Source organism: Pseudomyrmex gracilis, unplaced genomic scaffold (genome assembly GCF_002006095.1).
Source record: "Pseudomyrmex gracilis isolate BER0280 unplaced genomic scaffold, ASM200609v1 scaffold_273, whole genome shotgun sequence".
NCBI classification, from domain to species: domain Eukaryota; kingdom Metazoa; phylum Arthropoda; class Insecta; order Hymenoptera; family Formicidae; genus Pseudomyrmex; species Pseudomyrmex gracilis.
Genome location: NW_018020857.1, coordinates 109,922 through 134,878, shown reverse-complemented (window position 1 = coordinate 134,878; position 24,957 = coordinate 109,922). Strand labels below are relative to the sequence as shown.

Below are 24,957 nucleotides of genomic sequence, written 5' to 3'. Positions count from 1 at the left end.
ATTTATAAAAACAAATATTAGCGTTAATAATTTCTCAATAATTTCTCTTTCTCTTCCGAGCAAGAAAAGATCTTTGTCTTACCTTAACGTCATTTCGCTCATACATCCAGGGACGTTCCTTGCGACGTCTCAACTTCCCGCGTCTATGTTTATCTTTCTTTTTCTTTCTCTTTTCCTCACGATCCAACAACTTGTTCAACTTTTTTGCACTTATTACCGGTACCTTAACTTTCGCCTGATTTATCGATAAACTTTTTTTTATCCCGTTAGACTGATTGTACCGAGGATTGCTCAGATCTGTTAACTTTTTCAATTTGCGCTGTGTTTGCGGCGACTTGAGAACCTCGTTCGCCAATTTCCGCGCTAAGAATTCGGTTCTCTTTGTCTCGTGATCGTCAGACGCGAATTTCGAATTCACATTTTCGTAGACGTATCTATCGGACGTGTGTGCGTCTGAATTTCTTCTCACCCTCGTTTCTGATTTGCACGCATCGCTGTCTCGCGCGATCAAAGGATGCTTCGCAAGCGCGACAATTGATCGCTCATCGTCGGCGCGCACGTCGTTGCAAATTATTTCGATTAACAACGGCACAATCATGACGAACAACCTGTTTGATCGCGAAAACGTGAGACGATAATAAGACGCGAAATAAGACTTTTGCCAAAGTCTTCGCGCGATGCCAAGAGCGTACCTGTAACCTCCTCCGTCTGTGTTCTTTGGTATCATTTACAGCATTTGTTACTTCAACGAGAAAAATCTCTCTCTCCCTTTCTCTTTGTTCTGACTTTCGACTTATATTTCGGTTTGAACTTTTCGAGTTCCACGCTTTCGCGCTTCATTTAGCGAGGATAAAAATTTCGCGCACCAACTTTTTCCCTTTCTTGTAACCGCACATCGAGTTCTAAGTCTGAGGAGAAAAATTTGCACACACACCGAATAATCGAAGTGCGAAACGGTGCTCCCTTCTCGCCGGTCTCGCTGATCTTTCGAAGACAATAACAAAAAATTTTATTTGCAAAAATTGAAAAGATAGTTTTTTACATGTTGCATTTATTTGTGTTTTATTTTTACAATTAATTTTCACATCAGGAATTTAAAAGTTCGATTTAATTCTTTCGAACAATTAGACTGTTGCGCATTTGAATGATTTGCTTACAGCGCTGCTACATTGTAACAGACTCGATACGCAAATAGATCCCATCGGCGTCGCTCTCGATCTAGAAAGCGCCGGTAACGTGGCGTCGTTTAGCTGATCAGTAGCGGGGAGATATTGTAGCCGGCACAACGTCGGCTTACTTAATCGTCGTAATAATCGATACTCGGATCCGTTGAGAAATATATCCCCCGGAGAGCCTATATCGATTATTATTAGAAACGCGGCCGATGGCGTTGCAAATTATCAGCGCGCGCGAGCAAATCCCGTGACAACGGTTCCGCGTTTCACGGAATAAATCGTCGAAATAAATACATCGAAACCTCATTGCAACGAAAACGCATTGCATTTTACGTTTCGCTTCTCGGGAAAAAAAGTGCGTAGCCGTGATCACTTTTTTTTTAAATAAAAAAAAATAAATAAATAAATAAAATCTGAAAAAGATGAAGTAAAATCGAATTTAGAGAGGGATTTAAAATAAATCGAAGAAGATGTCAAACACAAGGGGTTTCCAAGCTAATTCAGAAAATAGAAACACAAATGCTGCGTTCTTTCAATCGATCTCTTACGACGAATTCGATTGGATGCGTTAGTGCGCACTGAGTGCCGTCTTCTTTCAATGTGTAGTAGAGAATATTTCAGTGTTGGTATTTTACTTACCACACTGAAAGAAAACGCACTCGTTGCGCACTAGTGCATCCAATCGAATTCGTTGTTGGATGTTTCTCATCAGCAGAATCAGCGGCGAAGTAAGATTGCTGTGATCGAACGTTGTTGATTGTGCAGAACAGAACGTGATCAGGAGAAGGAAACATTAGTGAAGCGATTCGAAAGCGGCACATCGAAGACGCGTCGATGGCGACGAGGAGGTAGAGAAGAGAAGAAGAAGAAGAAGAAGAAGAAGAAGAAGAAGCGGGCGCGCTCGGGCATCGGGACGCATTGCCGTTGGCATTGGTAGCAGTCTCGAGATAGCCGTCGGCTGGCTTCCTCACAGGCTCGTGCGATTTATTCGGGGATTCCTAGGTGGCCGAAGCGAGCTCGACAACGTCCGGACACCGGCAGCGAGAAAGATTCGTTTCGGAGAAAAACGGGAGAGAGATTGCACTCTCGTCACGTAATCCGATCGTTTTCTCTTTTCGCGCGCCGAAGCCGGTAATTCGAGGGTGGCGCAAGGGAGAGTCGCTGAGGTTCCCGGAGGTCAGTGCAAAATCCTCACTTGTTTCTTTCCCCCGGGAAGAACTTCTTTCTCCCTTGATCGCATTTCCTCCTCTGGCGGTCTCCTTCGCTGTTTCTCTCTCTCTCTCTCTTTCTCTCTCTCTCTATCTCTTTTCTTACTCTCGTCCGTCCCGTGTCAGCTCGGCTCGTCGGTGCTATTTTCGCGCGAGTGTGTTGTGCAAGTGTCGAACGCGCGTTAAGGTGGCAATTCCGACGTAGATACGCTCGTCCGATAGGTCAAGTCTCATCATCTTCCACTACGAGTCGCCGGGACATAAACGCTTCACACCCCCATCAAAACCCCTACGTTATCGATCTATCGGATGTGACGTTTCTGTGAGAAGATGTGTGCACGACAGATTTTACAAGATTGTTAAAATGTTGCTATGAATCGTGCGGCGCGCACGCACACACACACACACACACACACATATATGTATATGTATATACACGTCGTAATTAACTGATAGAATTTTAAGGTTTGTCATTTCAGAAATTAAATCATCGACTTTTGACGCCTGTAGCCTTTGAGATTTAAACTCAGGAAGATGATAAAAACACGACTTTGAAACGCGAAATGTCGTTTGATCGATATTGAAAAATCGAACCGGTCAGACCGTGTTGGCGTTCTGACGTTTAGATTCGCAAAAAAAAAAAAAAAAGAACATCGACTTGCAAAATAATCGCGTTGAGCGACACACGCGCTTTTGGTGTTGGCAGTGGCGATAGTTATTTCACGATGCACGGTCTATTCGTCGGACTGTCCTCTCTGTTTTAGATGACAGATATAAAATGCTGACATCCTGCCATGCGGAAGCTCGCGGCGTAGCGACTGGTAGCGAATTTCGCGACGACGCGGTCTCTTCTTGGCCGAACCGAAGACGTACAAGCAGGATATTTCGCATGAACAGGACAGATAGCGATTAATAATGTTGCTAATTAGTATAGTCTGGAATTCCGCGTGTCACCGCCGAACTAAACGTCTGTTTATGTCGGCTCGAATCTTCGCGGTTTTACGTTTGAAGCGCGCGCGATAATCAAATAACAGTCGTTCTACCAGATCTTCTACTCGTGTAGCATATCAAGTCTCCTTTATATCTTCAAAAAAAAAAAAAAAAAAAAAAAAAAAAAAAAAAACAATAATACGAGTCGAGTCAAATGAAAATAAAATGCGTAAGACGGACTATTTTTTTTGTTTATAGAAATTTTATTCAAAAGAGCCAATTTGATTTGTTAATAAAATTTTCGATTTTATCAAAACAGGTTTTTAATGTGAAAACAAACTTTACCGAGTGTTTTATTACACGCGCAAGTGCAGTTTCGTAGTCGTCCTAAAATGAGCGTCGAAATATTTTCGAAATCACGTTTGGCGCCAAACAAACAAACCACTTGCGAGCGAAACAACGAAGACCCCCAACATCGCGGCGTAGAGCATGAAATTTCTGGCCAAATGAAATTCTGCATAGCTCTCTGGTCGTGCTCAAGGTGCTTCATAAAATAACTGTACTATTTTCCTGGCACGGTTTCCCAGAGTCAAACATCCAGTGAATCAACTTGGAAGGCCAAGTTTTTAGTTTTGTGTAAACAGAACCGCGCGTCGATTCCTAGAATTTGCAAGATATTTTATTTTTTTTTTTTTTTTGCAAAAGTGCTTTGTTTATTTTAGAAAAACAAACAACGAGTTATCAGTTAAAATATCTAGAGATATTTATTTAATCAAAAAAAAATTGTCTCCTCTTATTTGCAATATTTTTTTTTATATATATAACGAAGAAATACTCGCGTAACGACGAGTAAACGCAATTAGAACACTCGAGTTTATTGAGTGTTGTTTTGCTGTTGTAACAATAGGATTTTATTTTGCAAACTTATTTAGCGTTACGCAAAAGCGATCTGCGTGTGTGTGAGATTTATTTTTCATCTTTAATCAAACCACTGCCAGGAGCGACCGAGTAAACTGCCAATCTTTGATCGCGACCTACATTCGAGATAGGATCTTCTCTTTCTACTACAGTTCTGGAGCCATGTGTTTAGGCCATGTGAAGTAGCAAGTATTGCAATTTACAATCTAAAAAACTCTAGAACATATTTTTATCGGAAAACTACAAAACATTGCGGATTATCGCAATTCAGTAATCAAATTTTTGACGCGTGATCAGTGTCGCCGTTATTGTTGTCACAACAATATTCATCATATATAAAAAGTGAAATAGCGAGTCGTGGCGCGATTAAACATTTTAAAGTGTGTACAAAATATACAAAAAATTATATTTTTATTTACGACATTTAAAAAAAATAAAAAAATAAAAATTAGTTAAGGAGGTATCCGGGATCTGTCATATGTGAGATGCAAAGCATCCCCTATGAATTTAAGAATTGAGTTTTCAATTCAAAAAATACTCACTTGTGTAAAAAAATTTACAAGTTGAACTTGTTACACGTGTATGCATATATATATATATATATATATATATATATATATATATACACGTACAGTTTCCGCTCAACATCTTGGAAACAGCTCGTAAGGCCTTATATATTGGTTTAACTTTCAACGAGTTTTAAAAATTGTTTAAAAAAAAAAATACTTGCAACAAATGTAAAATAGCGAAACACACGCGTTTCGAGGACCGGTCAACCAGTTACCGAAGTTATTAGATCGGCGTTATTATCGTTTGGCGCGGTTTTCCGAGAGGAAAATGAATCATTGCGCGCATTGATCCCCGCGAAGAGAATCTCTGCGAGGATCTCTTCGAAAATCGAATGGCGGAAGTGACCCGATTAACTGGCGAAACAGAAGAAAATGCGGCCAACGCCGCGACGAGCCGGCGGAGCCAGCCAATCGCGACGAAAGGCTGCGAGTGTCGCGCGTCGGAAATAGATTTCGAATCTCAAACTAAAGGTTGATCCACTGACGCTTAGTTTATTCATGCGCGCATCGCGTACGATTTATCGCAGAGACCGACTCGGTTAGGGTAATAAATTACGGCATCTCCGACGACAGTATCAAAGACTGATTGTAATCCGCCATTTTCCACATTGTGTTTTCCCCACCTCGCATCGATTTAAATATCAATACAATGTGTGATCTTTTTGTAGCTCTCAGCAACATTGTAATCGTGAGATTCAGACGAACTAATTAGCGGAGTTTTTGATGATATTTTTTTTCTATTACAGAGAGACAGACTTTTTAATTGACAGTTTTGTTTGAGAGAGTTTTGTCTCTTCGTTTCAAATGCATGATTCAAAATTTAAACGATTGCTTGACGCGAAGTGCGATTGACGATAAGCTTATAAGATTCTCTGGAGATTTCATCCGCCGAGCGCTTCTCGGTTTTCTTTCACGTAGATAAGTTACCTACTGTAACCGAAAGAGAGAAGAGAAACCAGTTTTACAGAAAACTTATCTTCAGCGCGCGTTCAACGAGAAGCGCAGCTCTGAGATGGCAGTATTGCAATTACGTGATACAGTAGAATTTTAATTATTGCGCGCTGATTTTTATTATTTAAATTGTTGAAAAATGTGTCGTTATTAAGTGTTTATATATTGTTTATGTATTATATAAAATAAGTAGCAATGTTAATAATTTTAATTTAATAACATTGTCCACAACAAATTACGTAGCACAATTACGTATATTTACTACTGATTGCGTATTTTTTATTTGCTTTGCAGACCAATAATGTAACATAGAACACGACGACATGGCATTCAATTCGCGCATGAGTACCACATCGAAAAGAAAAAAAGGTATAAAATGACTGTTACAAAACATTTTTACATTAATTATTGTTTAATTAAGCTTGGAAGTTTGTATTTCATTTTATTTTATTTTTTTATTTTTTAGTTACGGTTTATTTACAAAAAAAGTTTTATTATAACAATTTACAAATATGTGGCTTATATATAGTATCATGTAAACTAAATTCATATCACATGTGTAATAATTTGAACTGAATTTCAATTCAAAAATTCATCTTAGATGCTTGGTGTCCCATTTGTTCCCCCATAAAAATTAAAAAATCTATTGTAAAAAAAGACGCCAGAAGCCGAATCGGGATCTCCCGCATTTTGTGCAGGCGCCTAAAAAGTTTCGTCGCTTTTGTCTGTGTACAGAATTTTCATTGGAATTAACTCGTACCATCGCCGGAAGAACGACTCAACGAGAAGTGACCGAAGAAGTACGTTTAACGGCCGGGGTGAGTATTGCTTTAAAAACAAAATCTAATTTTCGGTTTGTGTTTTACGATACAAATATAAATAATTGGTTTACAAACGTGTTATCTCACACAAAACAAAAATCCACGGAAAAATCTCATTAAACGTTCATTAGATATTGCACGGAACATTGTGAACGTCTAATGGACGTTCAACGAGTTTTTGTTCCGTGTGGGTAGTTTTGACGCTGACAACATCAATACTATAATTAGCGAAAATTAGTCAATGTTGAAACGAATTCACGTCACGCGATGCATCATACGTCTGATATGTCGAACATCTGTTGAATTGGAGCAAATCGTTTGTCACGATGACACTATGTATTTGATGAACTGTCACGTAAAGCACGCGGACATCAAATATCTTTGAGTAACTGTCCAAAAGACAAACTATGACGCATAAGTCTCAATAATAACGCATAAGTCTTAATACCGTAGTAACACGCGCGATCTCTCTAATTCGGGAACGTACACGTGATTGAGAAAAAATGTTATCGCGCAATTATTATCAAATATATTTCACACAAACAAGGTTTTTGAAACATTTGATAATTCAAAAAAGCTACACGCGACAGAGATATATAATTCAATGTAGGAATGAATTATACGAGAACTCTCTTTTGGTCGCGTGCTTTCTACTTGTCACGTTCTCTTACGTGTTCGACAACGTCCTTGACAACGGAGCATATTTTTTAACATGTCGCGTCGGAAAAATCCGGGACCGCTGCGATCGAGATAGAGAGAGAGACGAGCTACGTGACAGAGGTAGATGGAATATCTGGTCCGCTGCCAAACTCTGCAGTCTCTACACACAGCCATTTCGAGCGCTCCCGCGTTTTCGCGCGCAACCGTTCTCTTCCTTTTTGTCCATCGCTTGTCTCTCGATTTTTTTTTTTTTTTTGATTTTTTTTTTTTTGATTTTCTTTCTCTTACTTCGTCTTTCTTCGCGCGATGCTTCGTGTGAGGGATGCGTGTTTCGTCGGCGTGTTTCATGTTTCTCGGAATAAAGCGATGGCGCGCATCGCGCGACTGCGCGGATCTTAAATATCTCATTCTACAACCCTCTAATAGGTTTAGCTCAATTAATCGCGCGATATCTGTCCGCTAAATATCCGGCATATAATTAGTAAAAGAGATGAACGTTTGATCTTAATTTATCGTCTGTGCGCGGCGCGATATGAGGTGTAATAAGCAAATCGTGTTTGCACAAGGTAGCACAAATTGAAGTTCAAAGCGAACTTGACAATATAAATTACGACTTTGCCGCGTCGCTGTCCGGATTGTTTCTGTGTGGGCTTCGCGATCGCAATCAATAATTTCAAATTTACATCATCGATCAAATCTATAAAACAGATTATATAAAAAATTCGAGATATAAAAAAAAAAACCAAAATCTTCAACTTCTCGAAAACTTATTTTTAATGCAGAACGTCGGGGACAAAGTCCGCGACGGGAGTTTTACGTGGGGAGCGATCGTGGACCTCGCGTTGGTGGTTGGTTTTTATTCCCGGGCTATTTTTGTCCACCTTTCACGCCGTGCAGCTTCAACAACGACCAGATGCGTTTATCGGTCGTCAGTGAGTTATACGAGCGATCGCGAATCCCGAGCGTGCAAAATGCGCACGTCTGGCGCCTCGTCGAGAGAAACGCGAAGAAATCGTACGTAATTTTTATTTCGAGAGAAAACGAACGAGAGACAAAAGGGTGAAGTAATCTGAACGATTGACGTTTAATTTTAAACGATCGAACGTTTATTTTTGGGCTATTTCCTACAATCAAAATCCATAGAGCAGCCAATTCTCCTTCACTGATTGACACGAAGATTGCTTTCTTTTAGATCTTCGAGTGTTTCTGCTGTTTTTATGAAGAGAACGGTGAATGAAAAATTATATATTTGTTTAAACTTGAATACAAACGTTGAGAAGTATATTTCTTTCAAGTCCAATTTCTTTTAAGTTCAACGTTTCCAAGATTCATTAGAATTGCATTAGACAGTGCAACAATGAACGAACGTCGTTCGTTCATTGTAAATTAATACATCGGCCTTGTGGACTGTCTCGACCGCGATTTACTCAACAGAGAGTCCTCTCCGAGAAAGCTAACGGTCATCGTAAATCAACCGGGAACGAGCGCGGAACAAAACGTTTGACGCGCCGTTCCGGCCCGTTAAGGGGGTCTCGCGGAAAATTGCAAGCGCATAAAAATATGCAAACTGCTCGCGTTCTGAACATTTCGAAGCGCGCGTACATTTTTCCGCCGCTGCCAACCGACTGGCACCGGAATGAACGTTTAAGTTTAAACGTCCGTCGCTCGTTCACATCGTTTTTCATTGTCGGGATTTGATCGCGCTCATCCTCGACATTGCCAACAATGCGTCCGCCGCAATTGTTTATGAGGGAAGGGTTTAAACCATCCAGGCAAACCGCCTCTTGTTCTTTTTCAAATCAACATCGTGTCAAGAATCTCGCGATTTATTATTGCCGGAGTTTTCTCGCATCTCTGAGAGATGTGTTTAAAATCGGACTTTGTTTTTGTCGAAGATCGAAGATTGTCGCAAGCAATTGTTGCAGAATATCTCTTACAGTTAATCGAAAAATAAAAATAAAAGGCACTTAGAAAGGCACTCGTTGCCAAAAACGCGCATAATTAATTACTTTATTTTATTTCCTTTTGTATTTAAGTTAAATTTTTTTTTTTTTTTTGTTCTTTTTATCGTTTGTTTTGCTGTACTATTTGTTTTACATTTGCGCGGAGTCGATGTCCGTAGCGTTCGACGTCCAAAAGCGTCGATATCGCGATAAATTTAACCATCCCGAACTCCGACAGCACGTTTACGTCTGATTCACATTTACAAGAATAGCGAATAGTTGCACCGTTTTCGCACGAGAGATACTTCATCAAAACGTTTCGAACATCACATTCACCGAAAAACCGAATGATGCGCACATGGTCGACTATTGCCTAACGATGAAATATTTCGACCGGGAATTATATACGAGGCGAAGTAATATCTTGCGCGTCACGGCGCAGCCAAAACCGGCGCATCCGTCTTATTCATCGTTCTTCTAAAGTTTTGAACGTAATCGCGCGCGTCGCGGCCAGATAAGTCGAGCGCCATCAATTACACCCCGACTTGATGTGCATCGCATTAAATAAAATCTATTTGTTCAATCATCGCGCCAAGTTATTTATCACCGAAGAGAAGTTATTTACTGCCGAAGAGAGAATTGATATAACGATTGTGACGCGCCTCAAACGTAAATCATTCTCTTTCTCACACTATTTTTGCCGGAATTCGAGACTGAAGTCTCGCGGTCATGTAGTCTCCTCTTCTTCTAAAACATTTAAAGTGATATTACAGTTTTTACATATTTCATTAATAAAAAAATTTTTTTTTCTTACAACAAATTTTCAATAATTGCTTCAGTTAATTCCGAAGATCGAGAAACAGCGCTTCCCCGTCCTACTTGCCACCGCAGATTCGATATTATTCGATTCGCGGGAAATCCCCGTGTGGATTTGAAAAAACTCCCTCGAGCGTTTTTCCAAACGTCGAAAACGCGAGTGCGCTGCGCCGACTTCACAAAGATCCGGGGTCTGTGTAACTCCGTTCTAAAGATGTGTTGGAGAAGTGTAAGAAGGGTAGGCTATTTCTGGTCGTGGGAGCCGAGAGAGACCGGCCGTGCAAACGGCTCTTAGCTACTTCGTACACCGAGAGTAGTCTCGCTTTCGCCGCGTATCGCCGATACACTCTTTTCGGGAGGGCGCATCTCGCGAAGAGAGATCAACGATGTGACCGTTGTGAAGTGAAGTGAGGAACGGTTCCAGTCAGACGGTGATCGGTACGAGCGTGAATCTATCTTGTGTCGTTCGAACAAAAATTAAACGGGGAAATCTGCATCTGTTCGATCGGAAAATCGAACGACATTACTCCGTCGAGTTGCAACGAAGACAAACTTCTTTGCCAACAGAAAAAAAAGCAATTTTTTCTTTTTATTCTGAAAAAAAAAATTAAAAAATGTGATACTTGCGCCAGATAAATGTTTTTTCATACATTTTTTTTTTTTTAGAGTATACTCTAACGAAATCAAGAAAATCTCTGAACGAATGTTAAAATAAGTGACTGTTAATTTTTCTTACACAAAAGTTTTTCTCTTTCTCGTAAGTTTTACAAATCGAAGATACTGAATAATAACGACGCGAGAAAAAAAAATCAAGCTGCATTTTGTACGGAATAATGATCTATAAGAGAAATTTCTTTCAAAATTTGTAAATATGAAAGATAATTGAATAATACAAGTGTCAAAACTACTACTGCGAAATTAATGTGATCTTAGTGTGCGTAGACGGTCATGTGACGGGAAATATTAAGCAACTCCGAAAATGAAATGTCAAATGGCAAGATATGTTGGAAATGTTAAATGACAGACTTAAGAGAGAGAGAGAACGTAAATAATTTTAAAGACGTTCGCGAACTGTAAAGTGAATCTTCTGACATAAAAAAGAAACTTACAAACTTTAGTTGAATAAACATTATTTTAAAAAAATTATCAAAAGCTTTTTCAACAGGCTACAAAAATTAAGACGGATTAATTGTTTCAATAGAGCGATTAAAAAAAAAATGTAAAAATTTAACTTAAAAACATCTTATTACGAGTGAGAAGAAGATGCGAAAAATTTTTACCAAATCGTGACACGTGTGTTACATTGTAACAAATGGAATCGAAGAGAGACGTCGAGACGACGACGGACGATAGCGCGGCGGAGGCGAGACAACGTCGCGTGCGAATGATCGAAAGCGCGAACTCGTAATTCTCGTCGTCGGGATGCCAAGTTCCAAGCCTTGATGTCCATTTATCCGCGTCGTCGACATAACGGTTTCATTGTCAACGCGAGTGAAAACAAAGCTATTGGACATTGATCCTGAAGAAGGAGACGGTGTGTGAATTAATCACAAAGTTTAGTGAAAACGTAAAATGAAATCGCGACACGTCTCTCAAACTACACCTGACTCAGGAAAATATCGCGAACAATTCAAATAAATCTGGATTGCTTCTGACATCTGCGCTTATCTCGATCGCATTCGATCGAGATCAATCAACTTTAGTCGAATCTAGAAAGTAGCGGTAGAAAAAGGGAACGAAAAAAATTTGGAAGGTCTAAACTTTTACAGCACCTCGATGCAGCACAATCTTGTCTGATAGAGTAATAAAATCATCCAATCGATTCTGAAGTCGACTCAACGACAAACTGTCATTCGTCGTTGCGTATTGAAGCGTGAATATTAGAATCTCATCAAGATCGGATCGAATGATCATTTCGAAAGGAGACAATGTCCTTCTGCAGGATCACGGGTAGAAGCCGGGGTCTCCCCAGGCCGAATTACTTTCCGCTGCTCCCGCCCATCAGTCCAGCGGACGCGAAGCGCTTCTGTCGCATCACCGGCAAGTCCTACGGTCTGCCGACGCATCATTACATTCCGGTGTTGCTCGGCGCGCGCGTGCACGACAAAACGAAATGCAAGATAACGACGAACGCGTCTGGTCAGGGACCGCACCACTACACCGCCGGTCTGATTATCGGAGAAAAAAAGAGGCACGTGGTGCTCAAGGACTATCGATACGTATTTCCGATTTTGGAAGGCGAGGGCGAGCAGCAGCGCGCTTTGCGAGATCTTCTGAGCACGAAGCAAACTCCGATAGAGGAGGAGGAAAAATTCGTATACACGGTGGAAGAGCGAAGATGCAGTCTTGTGTTCCCGGCAAAGTTGGAGGCCGCCGTAAGGGACGGGGATGTCAAGGATGTCATGCTTTCGCGGGACTGCGACACCGTTTTGCTCAGATTGAAACAAGGAAAAAACGTGTCCGTGGACTTCAAGAATCTGGAAGACTTTGAGAATCTCTACGACGGTCTGGGACCTCGGGAAGAGGTGTTGAAGGAGCGAGAGAAACAGGAGGCTGAGGCGAGGAAGCGAAAACGAAAAAGACAGACTGCGTTGAATTACGCAAAGAAAATTTTCGAGGAGAAGGAGCGAGCAGAGGATGAGGAAGAATTGCGACGCACCAAACAGCTGAAGCTGCGAAGCATCAAGGAGGAAATCAATAAGGAAACCGCACAGGATTGGAATCACGTGGACATGAATCAGGCGAGAAGAAAATCTTCCGACATCGTGAACATCTCCAACACTATCAAAAACGCCGGGAAACCTGTTTCCAATGTACTAGATTGGAATTCGTTTCCGAACAATGCGAATAAATCGGTGGGCATGCCGGTAATCGAGGAGATGCCAGTTCCTGTGATTGCCGAGCCACAAATTATCGATCGAGAACCAGTTCTGTACAGTCCCGCGTCCGAGTCCGTAGGAGGTTTCGAAGCTATTGCGATCGCGAAGCCGTTGACACCTCTGATCGCGAAACCCGATTCGGCATTACAAAGCGCCATTCAGAACATATCCTACGATAATCTGAAGGAAAGCGCAGACGTCACGGAGAAGCTGCTGCGGGCCGGAGAAAAAGCGCTGGATTGTCTGCCCAAGATGGAAGAGGTTTCCGAGCTAGTGCGAAGTTTGCCATCCGGTAAGAAGACCACGATGCACAACATCAAGGGTCTCAAGTTGGACATCAAGTCGGCGGAGAGATTCGTCACCGGTCAAACGATACAAACACCGTCTGGCGAAGTTTTCGTACCTGGACAGACTCTGACAACTCCTCAAGGTCCTGCTTTCGTTCCTGGACTGACGCTCAATACGCCTGACGGTCCTCTTCTGATTCCTGGACAGATTGTTACTGTGAATGAAACGGACGGTGCGAAAACACCGGTGTTTATCGCCGGTCAGACTCTGATGACCGAGCGGGGCGAGTGCTTTGTTCAAGGTCAAACGTTTCACACGAGCGAGGGCAGCAAGTTCGTCGAAGGTCAAACAGTCCTGACGGAAAACGGTCCGAAATTCGTAGCTGGTCATGTAACTACTGATAGAACTTTTATTGCTGGCCAAAGTATAGTCACTCCGGACGGAATTCGTTTTATGGCGGGTCAAACTGTCACAGATTATCACGGCGAACCGGTCTTCGTACCAGGACAGAACGTGAAAATCAACGACAATTACGAATTCGTTCCGGGTCAATCTATCGAGTCGCCTAACAACGAAATCAAGTTCGTTCCTGGACAAACACTTCTGACGACCGAAGGTTTACAATTCGTCCCGGGGCAGTACGTGACCACAAAATCAAACGAGAAGCACTTTGTACCCGGCGTCATCAGAGAAATCGAGGATACTTCAACATTCGTGCCAGGAATGACTCTGGACACTCCGAAAGGACAGAAGTTCGTCGAAGGTCAAGTGTTGAAAACGCCCGAAGGCATGTTCTTCTGTCCCGGACGAACTGTCGTCACCGAGAAAGGCTTTGAGTTCGTCGCGGCTACCAAGTTCGACGAGGTAGTTTTCCAGGAAGCTGGTCCGGTCGGTATACCAGTGGATTCTAAGACTGCAATATCGATTCTTCAGCAGCGCGAGGTCTTTGGTCATATGGTGCAAACGGAGAAAGGCATTGAATTCTTTCCGGAGAACGTGAAGAATTTGCCAGAAGGAAGAAGGATTGTGCCAGGTCAATTGGTCAGTGGAGATAAAGATGGACCGCGCTTTGTTCCGGGTGTTATGACGGAAGACGGTTTCTTGCCGGGTCAGATAGTTACAACGGAAAAAGGAGAAGAGTTCGTGCCGGGTCAGGTAATCGACACCAGCAGCGGACCCAAATTCGTGCCGGGACAGATAGTAGAAACCCGCGCCGGGCCCAAATTTGTGCCCGGTCAAACAATCGATACTGCGGACGGACCGCGTTTCGTACCCGGTCAGATTGTTGAGACCAAAGTGGGACCTACGTTCATTCCCGGTCAAGTAATCTATACCGAAGAAGAGGGTTCCAGATTTGTTCCGGGACAAGTAGTGGACACACCGGATGGACCGAGATTTGTGCCAGGTCGCGTGGTGGAAGCTGGCGAGATGGGTGTGACTTTCGTTCCAGGCCAAATCGTACAGACGGAAGAAGGACCTTGTTTTGTCGCTCCGGATCTTATTGACACACCTGAGGGCGAACTGGAATTTTCCGTGCAGGGCTTTGAAGTTACGCCCGAGGAGCTGCGTTTGTTGCGACCGCAGCATCTAAACTACAATCCACGTTTTCGTCATCGCGGCGAGACCAGCATAGACGCAAAGATGCTGCGTGAATTGTCAGAGGCGGGACTATCAGTTGGACGGAAAGTCTCCACGAGTCTGCCGGCGGTAGACGTAGATGTAGATCCAAAAGCGGTGGCCTTGGAACAGGCTCTTGCTGTGGCAACAACAAAATTAGGTCTTCAAGGTGGCACGGCGGTAAAAATGGCGCAAGTGGTGTCTACAGTCGTGCAATTGGCGAAAAATATATTTTTACAGCAGCAGCAACGAGATGCAAATTCTGAAAACGCAACGGCGATGTTAACTAACGGCTTCCAGTCTTCTGTTGCAGGAAAAGTTGAAGAAAACAAGTCAAACAATGACGGTAACGATGAATCTCTTCGGGATACGTTAAAATCAGCTATCGCGGCAGCTGTTTTGACGATATCGAATGAGCGGCAGAAAGACGAGACTTCTCAAGATTTCATTTATTCTTCTATCAGCGAATCCTTCGACGTTCTACTGCGTCAGAACGATAAGGACGTCGAACGGTCAGTGGACGAAGTTCTAAGGATTTTGTTAATCCCGCAGAATCGCAGTTCTTTCTGCCAAAGCGTGCTCTCAGAATTGTTAGACATCAAAAACAGCAAGGTGGACATATTGAAATCTACGGTAACTTCTGGTCAGTCCTTGCAGAAGGACGCTGTTCTCGATAATCTATCGATGGTTCTCGAAGAGGAACATGGTACAGATTTGATTGGGCCAGCCTTCAGAACCGTCTCGAGAAATGATCCCGAACTCGTGTCGCTCGTTTTGGAGAACGTTTCGCGACGCGTGGCCGACGTGGCGACCGAGAAGGAAGCCGCGGACACGGTCTACAAGGCGATCGTCGAGGCGGTGCGTGAGTCCAGTGAGATTCGCGTGAAGAAGTTGCTGAACGCCGAAGGATCGAACGTGCGCGAGATGTTGCTGCAAGCGGTGGGTCTGGCACGAGCCCTCGGCATGTCCGACACAGCGAGTAGCTTACTAACTGTGATCAGTGACGAGCAATCTACTTGGGCGTTGGCGAACGACCGAGTGACAATGGACGTACTGAAGAGGTTGGCGATCATGAGGAAACTCGCGGAAGAGCGACCGCCCTTCATGAACGCGCTCGGACAGTTGTGCAGCGACCCTGAATTAGCCAGGGCGGACCCACGGCTCAGAACTCTCGTAAGAGAGAGCGCCGCGCTGATGATAGTACCGGAAGAAACCCCGTTGTTATCCTCGGCCGACGTGCCGACTGCGTTGTTGCACGCCGACAACAGTCTGGCGATGGAAGAGTTCTTGCTACGAAGAAATCACAAGCCGTCGTCCATTTTCATGATCCTGAAGCAAGGTATGCAAGCTGTCGTGCCGAGAGAGGCTTCCAGATCGGTGCTGACCGGTGAAGTCGCCTACACCGTCCTCGACGAGGACGGTATCCATCACTTCGAGCCGTTGCACGTGTTCTCGGCGCTTAGACTGAATCGTCCGGCCGCTCATCGGTTCTCTATGTATTGCTGCCCGATGGCGAAGGAGGTGGACATCGACGGCGAAGCCATGTCCACCACCTTCACAACCGCAACAACTTCGATCGCCAGCAGTCTGGACGGTTCCGCTAACGGCAGTTCCAACAAGCAAGAAAGCAGCGGCACCGCGACTCTGTCGAGATCCGAACATTCGGCGTTTTATTTAGCTAGCAGAGAAAATACGCCGAGCCTGAAGAGATTGAATAGCGTTCGGCAAAACGACGGAAGCTTCGAGCGGGTAAAGAATAAAGACCACAAAGCAACCGTATATGTTTTCAATAATTAATCATTTATAAAAATGTACATTATGACGAACTGTGCACGAAGGTATATTTTATGTAACTCTTTATTATCGCTTCCTTAGAGATTTCGCGGAGATGAGGAAATTTTGCGACACACGGAATAAATTGCAACTCGCTTCAATAATGAGAGACACTCGTTAGTTCGCAATTTATATCGTATCTGAAATTATCTCAAAACCGAATCCAGTTCCAAAATCTGTCTCACAGCCTCGATATAAATCAATCTTGACGCATAATTACTCTCATTCCGCGAATTTCGGTTTACCGAAATAAACGCGCACAATATCTCCGAGAGACTTTTTATTTTAAGACAAACCGAAAATAAAAAAAAAAAAAAAAATGTCAAGTACACGCGGCTTTATTCTTTCTTTTTTATATTTATGCCGTTGTAATTTTTCTGTTACGCACAGGGATCCTCGGAAAATTACGTCGTCGTGAAGGACTACGTGGGGGAGAGCGATGGTTTCACCGTCAACGTCGGCGACATCGTCGAGGCCATCGAGCACGACGACGGTTCAGCGAAGTAAGCAATTTTTACCTCAAGGATATAATACGCGTTAACCCGACAAAAAAAACTAAAAAAAAAAAAAAAAAAAAGTGAGGAAAAGAAGACGCGCTTCCCGACGGCGGCATTGTCATCGCGGCTCGCCGACTTTCTATCGTTCTCCACGTGGGTGGAACGCCGCCGACGCGTGGTGAATTTTATGCCACCGCGTAAGCTAAGAATAAACCGCGCGAGTTCAATCCGCACGCATACGCGCTCGCGCGATAACGATTGTCCATGGGGCAAACAACTGTTTTATCACCGCTTTCTATCCCCAGTGCGCCATCGCGCAGACACACACGGAAGCGATAAGACCGCGAGATTGATCGGACGAGAACGCATTTATGGGTGACAGGTGCATCCCTTTGCGCGCTCGCCCATTAACACGCTTTCGTCCGAGAGTCGCGCGAGAGTGTACGATCACGCAAATAACACCGAGTCCTGAACGCGGTCTCTGTTTACGCGTTGATCAAATGGGACTGTCCTCACACGCGCATGTGAATCATTACATAGTACGCCGTTATAATCGTAAGGAGAAAACCCGGGGTGAATTTCGACTTCCGAGAATTAATTCTTATACTCTGTCAAACTACAAAGTGAAGATCATTGCCCCGCAAACACGCGTTCTTTCACGCTTCTTGGTGCTCGCACACCCCCGCCCCGGCTATTTTTATATCGCGCGATGGTTTCATCCTCTCGGCGTTATCCTCGTCTTGTATCACGCACAGAATTTGTGCGTATATCTTGTGACTAAAACGCGCGAAAATTCGCGCGAAGAAATTCCGCGATTACGTGAGAAAATTATTAGTCCGTTGGCGCGTCCGTCAATATAATCCTCGAAAAATAATCGAGGATTAGGGAAAAAAAAAAAAAAAGGATTCGTCGGAGCAACGCTGCTGCTAAATCACGCAGGATTTCACAAGGCGGCTGAGGTCTCGGGAGAGATGAGAAACGTCTCTCTCTACCGCGCGTTGTGCGCGGCGATGCCGTTACGCATCGTAAAATTAGCGCGGCAGATGCCTTTCAGTTATGTCTGCGAAATTAACAAGAGGAAACAGCATGTTGCGAAATATCATATAATCCGCAAACGATGTGCTTTCCGCTCCGCCGCGACGCTTGAGGAACTGATCAGCTCTGTAATTTAATAGCTTTGCACGTGCAAGAATCGCTCGTTGTGATACAGTTAACAACATAACATAGCTTTCTCTCTCTCTCTCTTCTCTACGAAGAGCATATATATATGTATGAATAAAAAAATTAACAAATAAATTAAAAATAAAGAAAAATTAACAAATAAATTAACAACAAATAAAAATTTGCAAATAAAGAAATATAATATTTTGAAGATTAATAACACAATAAAAAAATAATAACGCAAAATAAATTTGTGATACAATAACACGAGATAAATGTTGTCGAACGAGCCTCTGAACGAGGCTCTAAAGCGAACTGCTTCGCGTTGTTGTAGGAAAGCGAGGCTGGATCCCGATCTGGACGTCGAGATCGGCGACGTCCTGGACAATTCGGCCGCCCGGCACAAGCTGTCGATAAGACCGCGTCGAAATCACGCGGATCCGCGCGCTCGTGGCGGCTCGAACATCAGTTCGGACTCGAATGTTCAAAGGTAAGACGCCGAGAGACGATCTGTTCATTTGCGGTTTTTACGTCGCGCGAGACTCGCACAATCACCGCACGCGCGGCCGGCATTCGCTAATTTTATCGCCGAAAACGTAAATTAACTCTCTTTGACGTACGATATTTCATGCCGCTTTCGCAACAAAGTTTAACCGACTCGAAATAGAATAACGAAGGCTGCGACATTAAACTCCGCGGATTGCCGCAAGAACAAGGCGTGTCAAATCCTCTTCTTCCGCACAGTTGTGCAATTGTCGTTATCGAATAAAACGGAACATTACGACGAACTCGTTTTGATGAATCAAGAAATATGTACATACATCGTCGCTCGAACATCTTCAAGAAATAAATGACGAACAAGTTGATAAAAAGAGTATCGTAAGATCTTTAAAACATCTAATCTATACGCTCTCATTATTTATATAAGAAAAATAATAAAATAAAAATAAAACCAGTATAATAGCCAAGGTGGATACAGGTGCAAAAATCTGTTTAAAGTGTAAATGTAATACACAATATAATTATAATTCGAATAAAATTTTCACACAATTTGAAAATCTACATCGGATGCTTGAACGAGGAAGAAAGAGATTTGCATCTCCCACGTACACCGAAAAAATTATATTCTCGTAAGTAGAAGATTTTATACTTAAAAAATCTTCTCAAAGATTTTAGATGATATTCTTCTGAAATTAAGAATATATTCTTTATTTAAGAATATATTTTTAATTTAAGATATAATATATTCTTAATTTAAGAAATAATAATATAATTTAAGAATATATTCTTAATTTAAAAGAATATATTCTTAATTTAAAAATATAGTCTTTTTCGATAGTGAAATATATATATGTTTTTCTATATATAGAGGCTTTTTATATTCTAATCAGTATATATTCTTATCAATATTACTATTTAGAAGATTTTCCTCTTAAAATAAGAAACTCTTCTTGGCGCCTATTTTAGTATAAAATATACTTAAAGTAAGTGGGATATCTCCTCAAAACAAGAATACAATTTTTTCGATGTAGGAAAAATGTTCTTTATCTTCTTGCAAAAAAAAACACTATTCTCTGAAAAACTATCTATGGTCAGAAGTCGAATCTGATGTATTATACATTAATCACGCGCGCGCGCGTATAACAAAAATTGTGTAAAAACGTCCGTGCACCGAAAAAATTGTATTCTTGTTTTGAGGAGATATCCCACTTACTTTAAGTATATTTTATACTAAAATAGGCGCCAAGAAGAGTTTCTTATTTTAAGAGGAAAATCCTCTAAATAGTAATATTGATAAGAATATATACTGATTAGAATATAAAAAGCCTCTATAGAAAAACATATATCTCACTATCGAAAAAGACTATATTCTTGAATTAAGAATATATTCCTAAATAAAGAATATATTCTTAATTTCAGAAGAATATCATCTAAAATCTTGAAGAAGATTTTTTAAGTATAAAATCTTCTACTTACAAGAATATAATTTTTTCGGTGTGGGATTCTTCACAAACGAGTGGACTGATTCATCGTTCGTCTAAATTCGTATTCGCGCGCGATAGTGAAGTGCGTTATGAGTGTGAATTGCATTAAACGACGTTACAGGCCAACAAACGCCGAATGGTCTGTAACGCGTGTCGAGGATGTTTTCCAGATTAAATGCAACGTGTTTCAAAGACCGCGCCACTTTGTAAACAGCTCTGGCTCGAAAACGTTTATATTAAATCATCGTAAGAGATATTTAATATCCGGAGGGGCGTTGTACTTAAACCGAATGACAAAGTGACTCGATACTCGGTAAGCGATAAATTTCTTCGCTGCGATTGTGTTCGTTGGCGTTGGTTTAAGAGAACACATTTGGAAATTTCTGCAGCAGATTCCTGCATCGCGCGAGACCTGCATTTGCGAATTTTGTCCGAAAGGCGTGCGCGAGACAGGGAGAGAGAACGAAAGGAAAACAAAAGACCCGTTGTTTGTGCGGATCTATATTCAAAATGCAAATTTGAATTTGCGCGCATTCGAAATAACTTCAGTTCCGCTGAATTATGACGACGCTAATGAAGATTGAGCATTTATAAACGTACCAGACAATAATATCTCGCGTGCGATCCTATCTCCGTGATGATTGGCGACCGGCCAGAGTGTCAGCGGAATGGCGCGATAACGCGTAAGTTATTGTCGAAAGAAATCTTCTAATGTGTCGCGTTGAGCAAATGTCGCAAAGGTTCGAGTTGGAAATTCTTAACGGGGTATACATTGTCGACGAGATGTGTCCGAGTGGAAAGCGTATAGATATTCTTCCGATGTTTGTTACAGAGATTGTGTGTACTCTGTCGTATAGATTTTTAGACGCGTGTAACGTTCGTAATCTGGTAGACTCTTGTCTCGGACGATACATCTCGTGTCCAAGAAAATGCAAACGCGCGTTCACGAAGCTAGTCATGTGTAACAATTCAAATGCAATTTTGCGCCAACGGATTTTGCGTTTCTGTGAATGGACGATGACTTCTCTCTCGATGACAAGACGGCGCGAAGTCTTAGTCATTTCGCGCAAATATAACTGTACGGCACCCACGCGGTCGCAAATCTATCTATATACACGTTCGCTTCTTCCGATAGATTTAATATTGATTTTTATTGTTAGACAAATCTGATTTTTTTGATCAATTATTGAAATTAACACAGATAATTAATGAGAAAATTTATGATAAATGAATATTAAAAAAAATTTATGATAAGTGAATATTGTCGAAAGATGTTGTTACTAATTTTCTAAACTTTAAAAATATTACAAATAATGTTAGTAATTAGTAATAAAATATTTATCATAAATGCAGTTTTATGAGGTTTTTATATTTACGATATTTATATATTTTTATATATTCTTTTAAATATTTATATATTCTTTTATATATTCTTTTTTATATATTCTTTTAAATATTTATATATTTTTTAAATTTATTTGTTTACAAAATAAAAGTATTTATCACAATTCGTAATTAAAACAATGTATTTATTGTAATTGTTATTTTTTACAGAGTATATGTTCGTACATCCGATGGGAAACAAGGATGGCTGCCCGTGAACATTTTGATGCAAACGGCACTTAGCGAAGAGAGCTCATCATTGTCTCGGCCAGAGGATTCTCATTATCGACGAGAGTACGTCTCTACTTTTTATTTCTACTTAATTTGCAAGTTTTTTAAGCGCATTGCGATAATATTTTACCTTCAAATTTAATTTCTACGTGGTGTTTTCTACATTGCAAGTGCATATTACACTGACACACTCGTTTCGCTTTTAGGGCCGTCGTAAAAGAACTAATCGAGACGGAGGAAGAATTCGGAAAGGATCTCCAGGTGGTCGTCGAACGTTATCTGAAACCCCTCGACAATCCCGGCGTTCCGCGCGTCGTACGGGACAACAAAGAAATTATTTTCACTAATCTGAAACAAATAGCTGATTTTCATAACACGTATGTATTTACGGCAACGAACACTGATAGTAAAATAAAGAATTACACTGCGACACTATTCAGATTCATGGATACATTTTCACAGCACAAAAACCGAACACCTCACATCTCTGCGCTCACTGCGATTCTTCTTAAATCTATTAAAAAATGTTACAAGTGAATAAACGTTTCAATTTTCTTTTTTTTTTTTTGGCATACAAAGAGAATCACCGAAAGAACACATGCGCACTCTGACACATGCTATTTAAATTGAAATTATACAAATTCCAACTACTTTTGTACAAACAATTGATTTACTTTCGTCACACATTAATGTTATATAATTGGTTTATTATAATTTGGTTTTCAATCACACATCACACACACGATCACGATTCGTATACGATCATGCAATCACACTACACAAGATTTTTTCACATGTAGCGGAGTACGATGAAAGAGCGTAAGTCTGTCGTGGAAACGTATTTTGTGTGGTAGTGTGCTTTTTCGTATATGTGAACGTGTGTAATCCCAAAACAGATTATTTAATTTCATAATCTATCATTCCTTCAAACTACTGCCTTATGAAAAGTTGATTATAAGCAACTCCCTTTACTTAATGTGTCAGATTTCACGTGTAACAAATATTAAAAAACAAAAAAAAATTACTGTAAAATTAAATACAAGACCTGTGAGATAAGGCGCAATTAATTTGACCGACGCTAAAAGAAATTAGTTACCAACAACGTCGATGTGTACCAATATCAAGTTAATTTTATTACTCACTACATTACTAACCGGATCGATTTTAATTTATCATCACTCGTCAGAAATATCTTGCTGGATTTTTTTCTGATAAATTAAACCACCATTCTAATTTCTTCGCGTGAGGCCCCCTTTAAGACCGGTCCGCCCCCTCCGCCCCATGTGTCAGTGAATAATAACTGATAACCGAAATGTGCTCAGAGAGATTTCGACTCTTCCGTGTCGCATTTTAAAGTGAGGCGTGTCGCATTGTAAAGAAGACTTCCGTTTCGTAGCATGTTAGGCGTGGTGTGACTGTGGCATGATAATTAATTCCGGCCTTACTTAGATCGTTCGGCAGGGTGTTGATCGAGGGCGTCAAGTACTACGCGGATCAACCACGTATGCTCGGCAGAACTTTCTTGAGACTGGTAAGTGTTCATTACCAGATATTTTAGATGTAATGAAGAAGTATTAAGGCAATTGTTTTGCAATACTGTTATAATGTTGCGATTGAAAAGCGAGAGAGTTAATTTTATTTGTATTATAAGCAACGTATATATATATATATATAAAGTTTACTCCTGTAAGCCCTTGACGTTCGTGCGATTTTTGAAATTGAGAAATCTTATTAACTATTTAGTGGAAGAATTTCTAAAAATAAAAAATATAAAAACTAATATTATTTTTTTAATATAGAATGTTGAAAAAAGCCTCATAATTTTTTACAGATTTTTTGCAACGTTTTAATCAATAAAAAAATCGCGTGAGACATAAATGTCAAGATTTACACAGGATAAGTACCTAAAAAAAACTGTTAAACAAGATTAGGATAAACGTTGTGTGTTAATTATCGAAGAAAGTTTTGCATAAACCATATTTCTATCACATCAAAGATATTATCATTTATTCGTGTGTTAAAAATATAAAAAAATAATACTTGTTTAATATTCAATACTTTTTTTTCAAAACGAACGAACAAACGTTATGTCGGACTCTTTACTGACATTTATCACTGTCTGTATTAATGATGTTATAAAAATCAAACTTATTTATATTCTTAAAATGCAAAAATGTAAGAAAGTAAAATAATGCGCAAAATGTTTATTCGATGAATAGAAACTTATTTCATAATGCCTGTGTATAAGAATAAATAAAAATATGAGACTATCACACATTTTTATAAGTGTGAGTCAGAACTAAATAAATATCAGAACTAAAATATCATACTAAAATATAATGTTAATACATTATTGAGACGTCTCAACACGTCTTTAGTTAGGCGACGTGTTCGAACGTTTTTTTAGAGAGTGTTGCAGTTAAAACTTAAAATTGATAAGATGTTCATTATACACATTATTGTGCTTATCATTTATTTTTGTCCCAGATTAGATTTTTCTTACACGCGTTAATTAATTTTTACAAAAATCTCTCAGTCAGCAATGTGTTAAGAATAAAAACATTAATAATCGCTGATATTTGAACGATAATGTTGATTGAAATTTTATTCTCTTTCAGGAGAGGGATTTTGACAAGCATGTGGCGTACTGTAGAGACGAGCCTGCTGCTCAAGAATTTCTTCAGACGAACGACGAAGTACGCGAATACTTCGAGGTATGTACACGTTCTTTCTCTCTCTCTCTCTCTCTCTCTCTCTTTCTTTCTCTTTCTCTCTCTCTCTTTCTGTTATCATAATTACAGAAATAGAAATTTAATTTAAATTAACGTCTGTTTCGAAATGAGGCGTCAATATTATGAACATTGCGATTTGTTGGCAATGGCAATGTGAATATCAAGATTATATGCGTGTGTGTGTGTGTAAAGTAATATTTTATCTAAAAATACTTACAGATATAGTTTATGTCCAGATGCAAAATTATTTTTATAACATGCCAACTGAGCAAGTACGTGTAAACAGCAATTTAACATGTGTTAATTAAAAATAAATGAGAAATCATACGATGATAAAATTAGTATGGAGAATATAAATAT

At 40.6% G+C, this 24,957-nt stretch overlaps 3 protein-coding genes across 21 annotated transcripts in view; 2 read left to right on the top strand and 1 right to left on the bottom strand.

Moving 5' to 3' along the window:
- LOC109859633 overlaps positions 1-878 on the bottom strand; it is a 4,158-nt gene extending 3,280 nt beyond the window's left edge. For 2 of the 3 annotated variants that reach the window (XM_020438061.1, XM_020438063.1), the window contains exon 1: positions 83-878. In XM_020438061.1, the coding sequence (XP_020293650.1) occupies positions 83-727 (645 nt within the window). In that variant the 5' untranslated portion in view covers positions 728-878. The remainder of the gene's footprint in view (positions 1-82) is intronic. The other variant, XM_020438062.1, reaches the window with a different exon arrangement.
- Positions 1-2,116, top strand: part of LOC109859632 — a 21,647-nt gene extending 19,531 nt beyond the window's left edge. For 8 of the 9 annotated variants that reach the window (XM_020438058.1, XM_020438049.1, XM_020438050.1 and 5 more), the window contains one exon: positions 1,941-2,116. In XM_020438058.1, coding sequence (XP_020293647.1) covers positions 1,941-2,112 — 172 coding nt within the window. In that variant the 3' untranslated portion in view covers positions 2,113-2,116. The remainder of the gene's footprint in view (positions 1-1,940) is intronic. The other variant, XM_020438056.1, reaches the window with a different exon arrangement.
- Positions 2,117-2,152: 36 nt separating this feature from the next.
- The window catches only part of LOC109859631 (obscurin), a 50,324-nt gene continuing 27,519 nt past the window's right edge, over positions 2,153-24,957 (top strand). For 5 of the 9 annotated variants that reach the window (XM_020438043.1, XM_020438040.1, XM_020438045.1 and 2 more), the window contains exons 1-7: positions 11,543-16,524; positions 16,999-17,111; positions 18,601-18,756; positions 21,806-21,928; positions 22,072-22,242; positions 23,315-23,396; positions 24,484-24,579. In XM_020438043.1, coding sequence (XP_020293632.1) covers positions 11,920-16,524; positions 16,999-17,111; positions 18,601-18,756; positions 21,806-21,928; positions 22,072-22,242; positions 23,315-23,396; positions 24,484-24,579 — 5,346 coding nt within the window. In that variant the 5' untranslated portion in view covers positions 11,543-11,919. Of the gene's footprint in view, positions 2,352-6,045; positions 6,121-6,486; positions 6,570-11,542; positions 16,525-16,998; positions 17,112-18,600; positions 18,757-21,805; positions 21,929-22,071; positions 22,243-23,314; positions 23,397-24,483; positions 24,580-24,957 lie in introns of those variants that run through there. The other 4 variants (XM_020438048.1, XM_020438039.1, XM_020438046.1 and 1 more) reach the window with 3 other exon arrangements.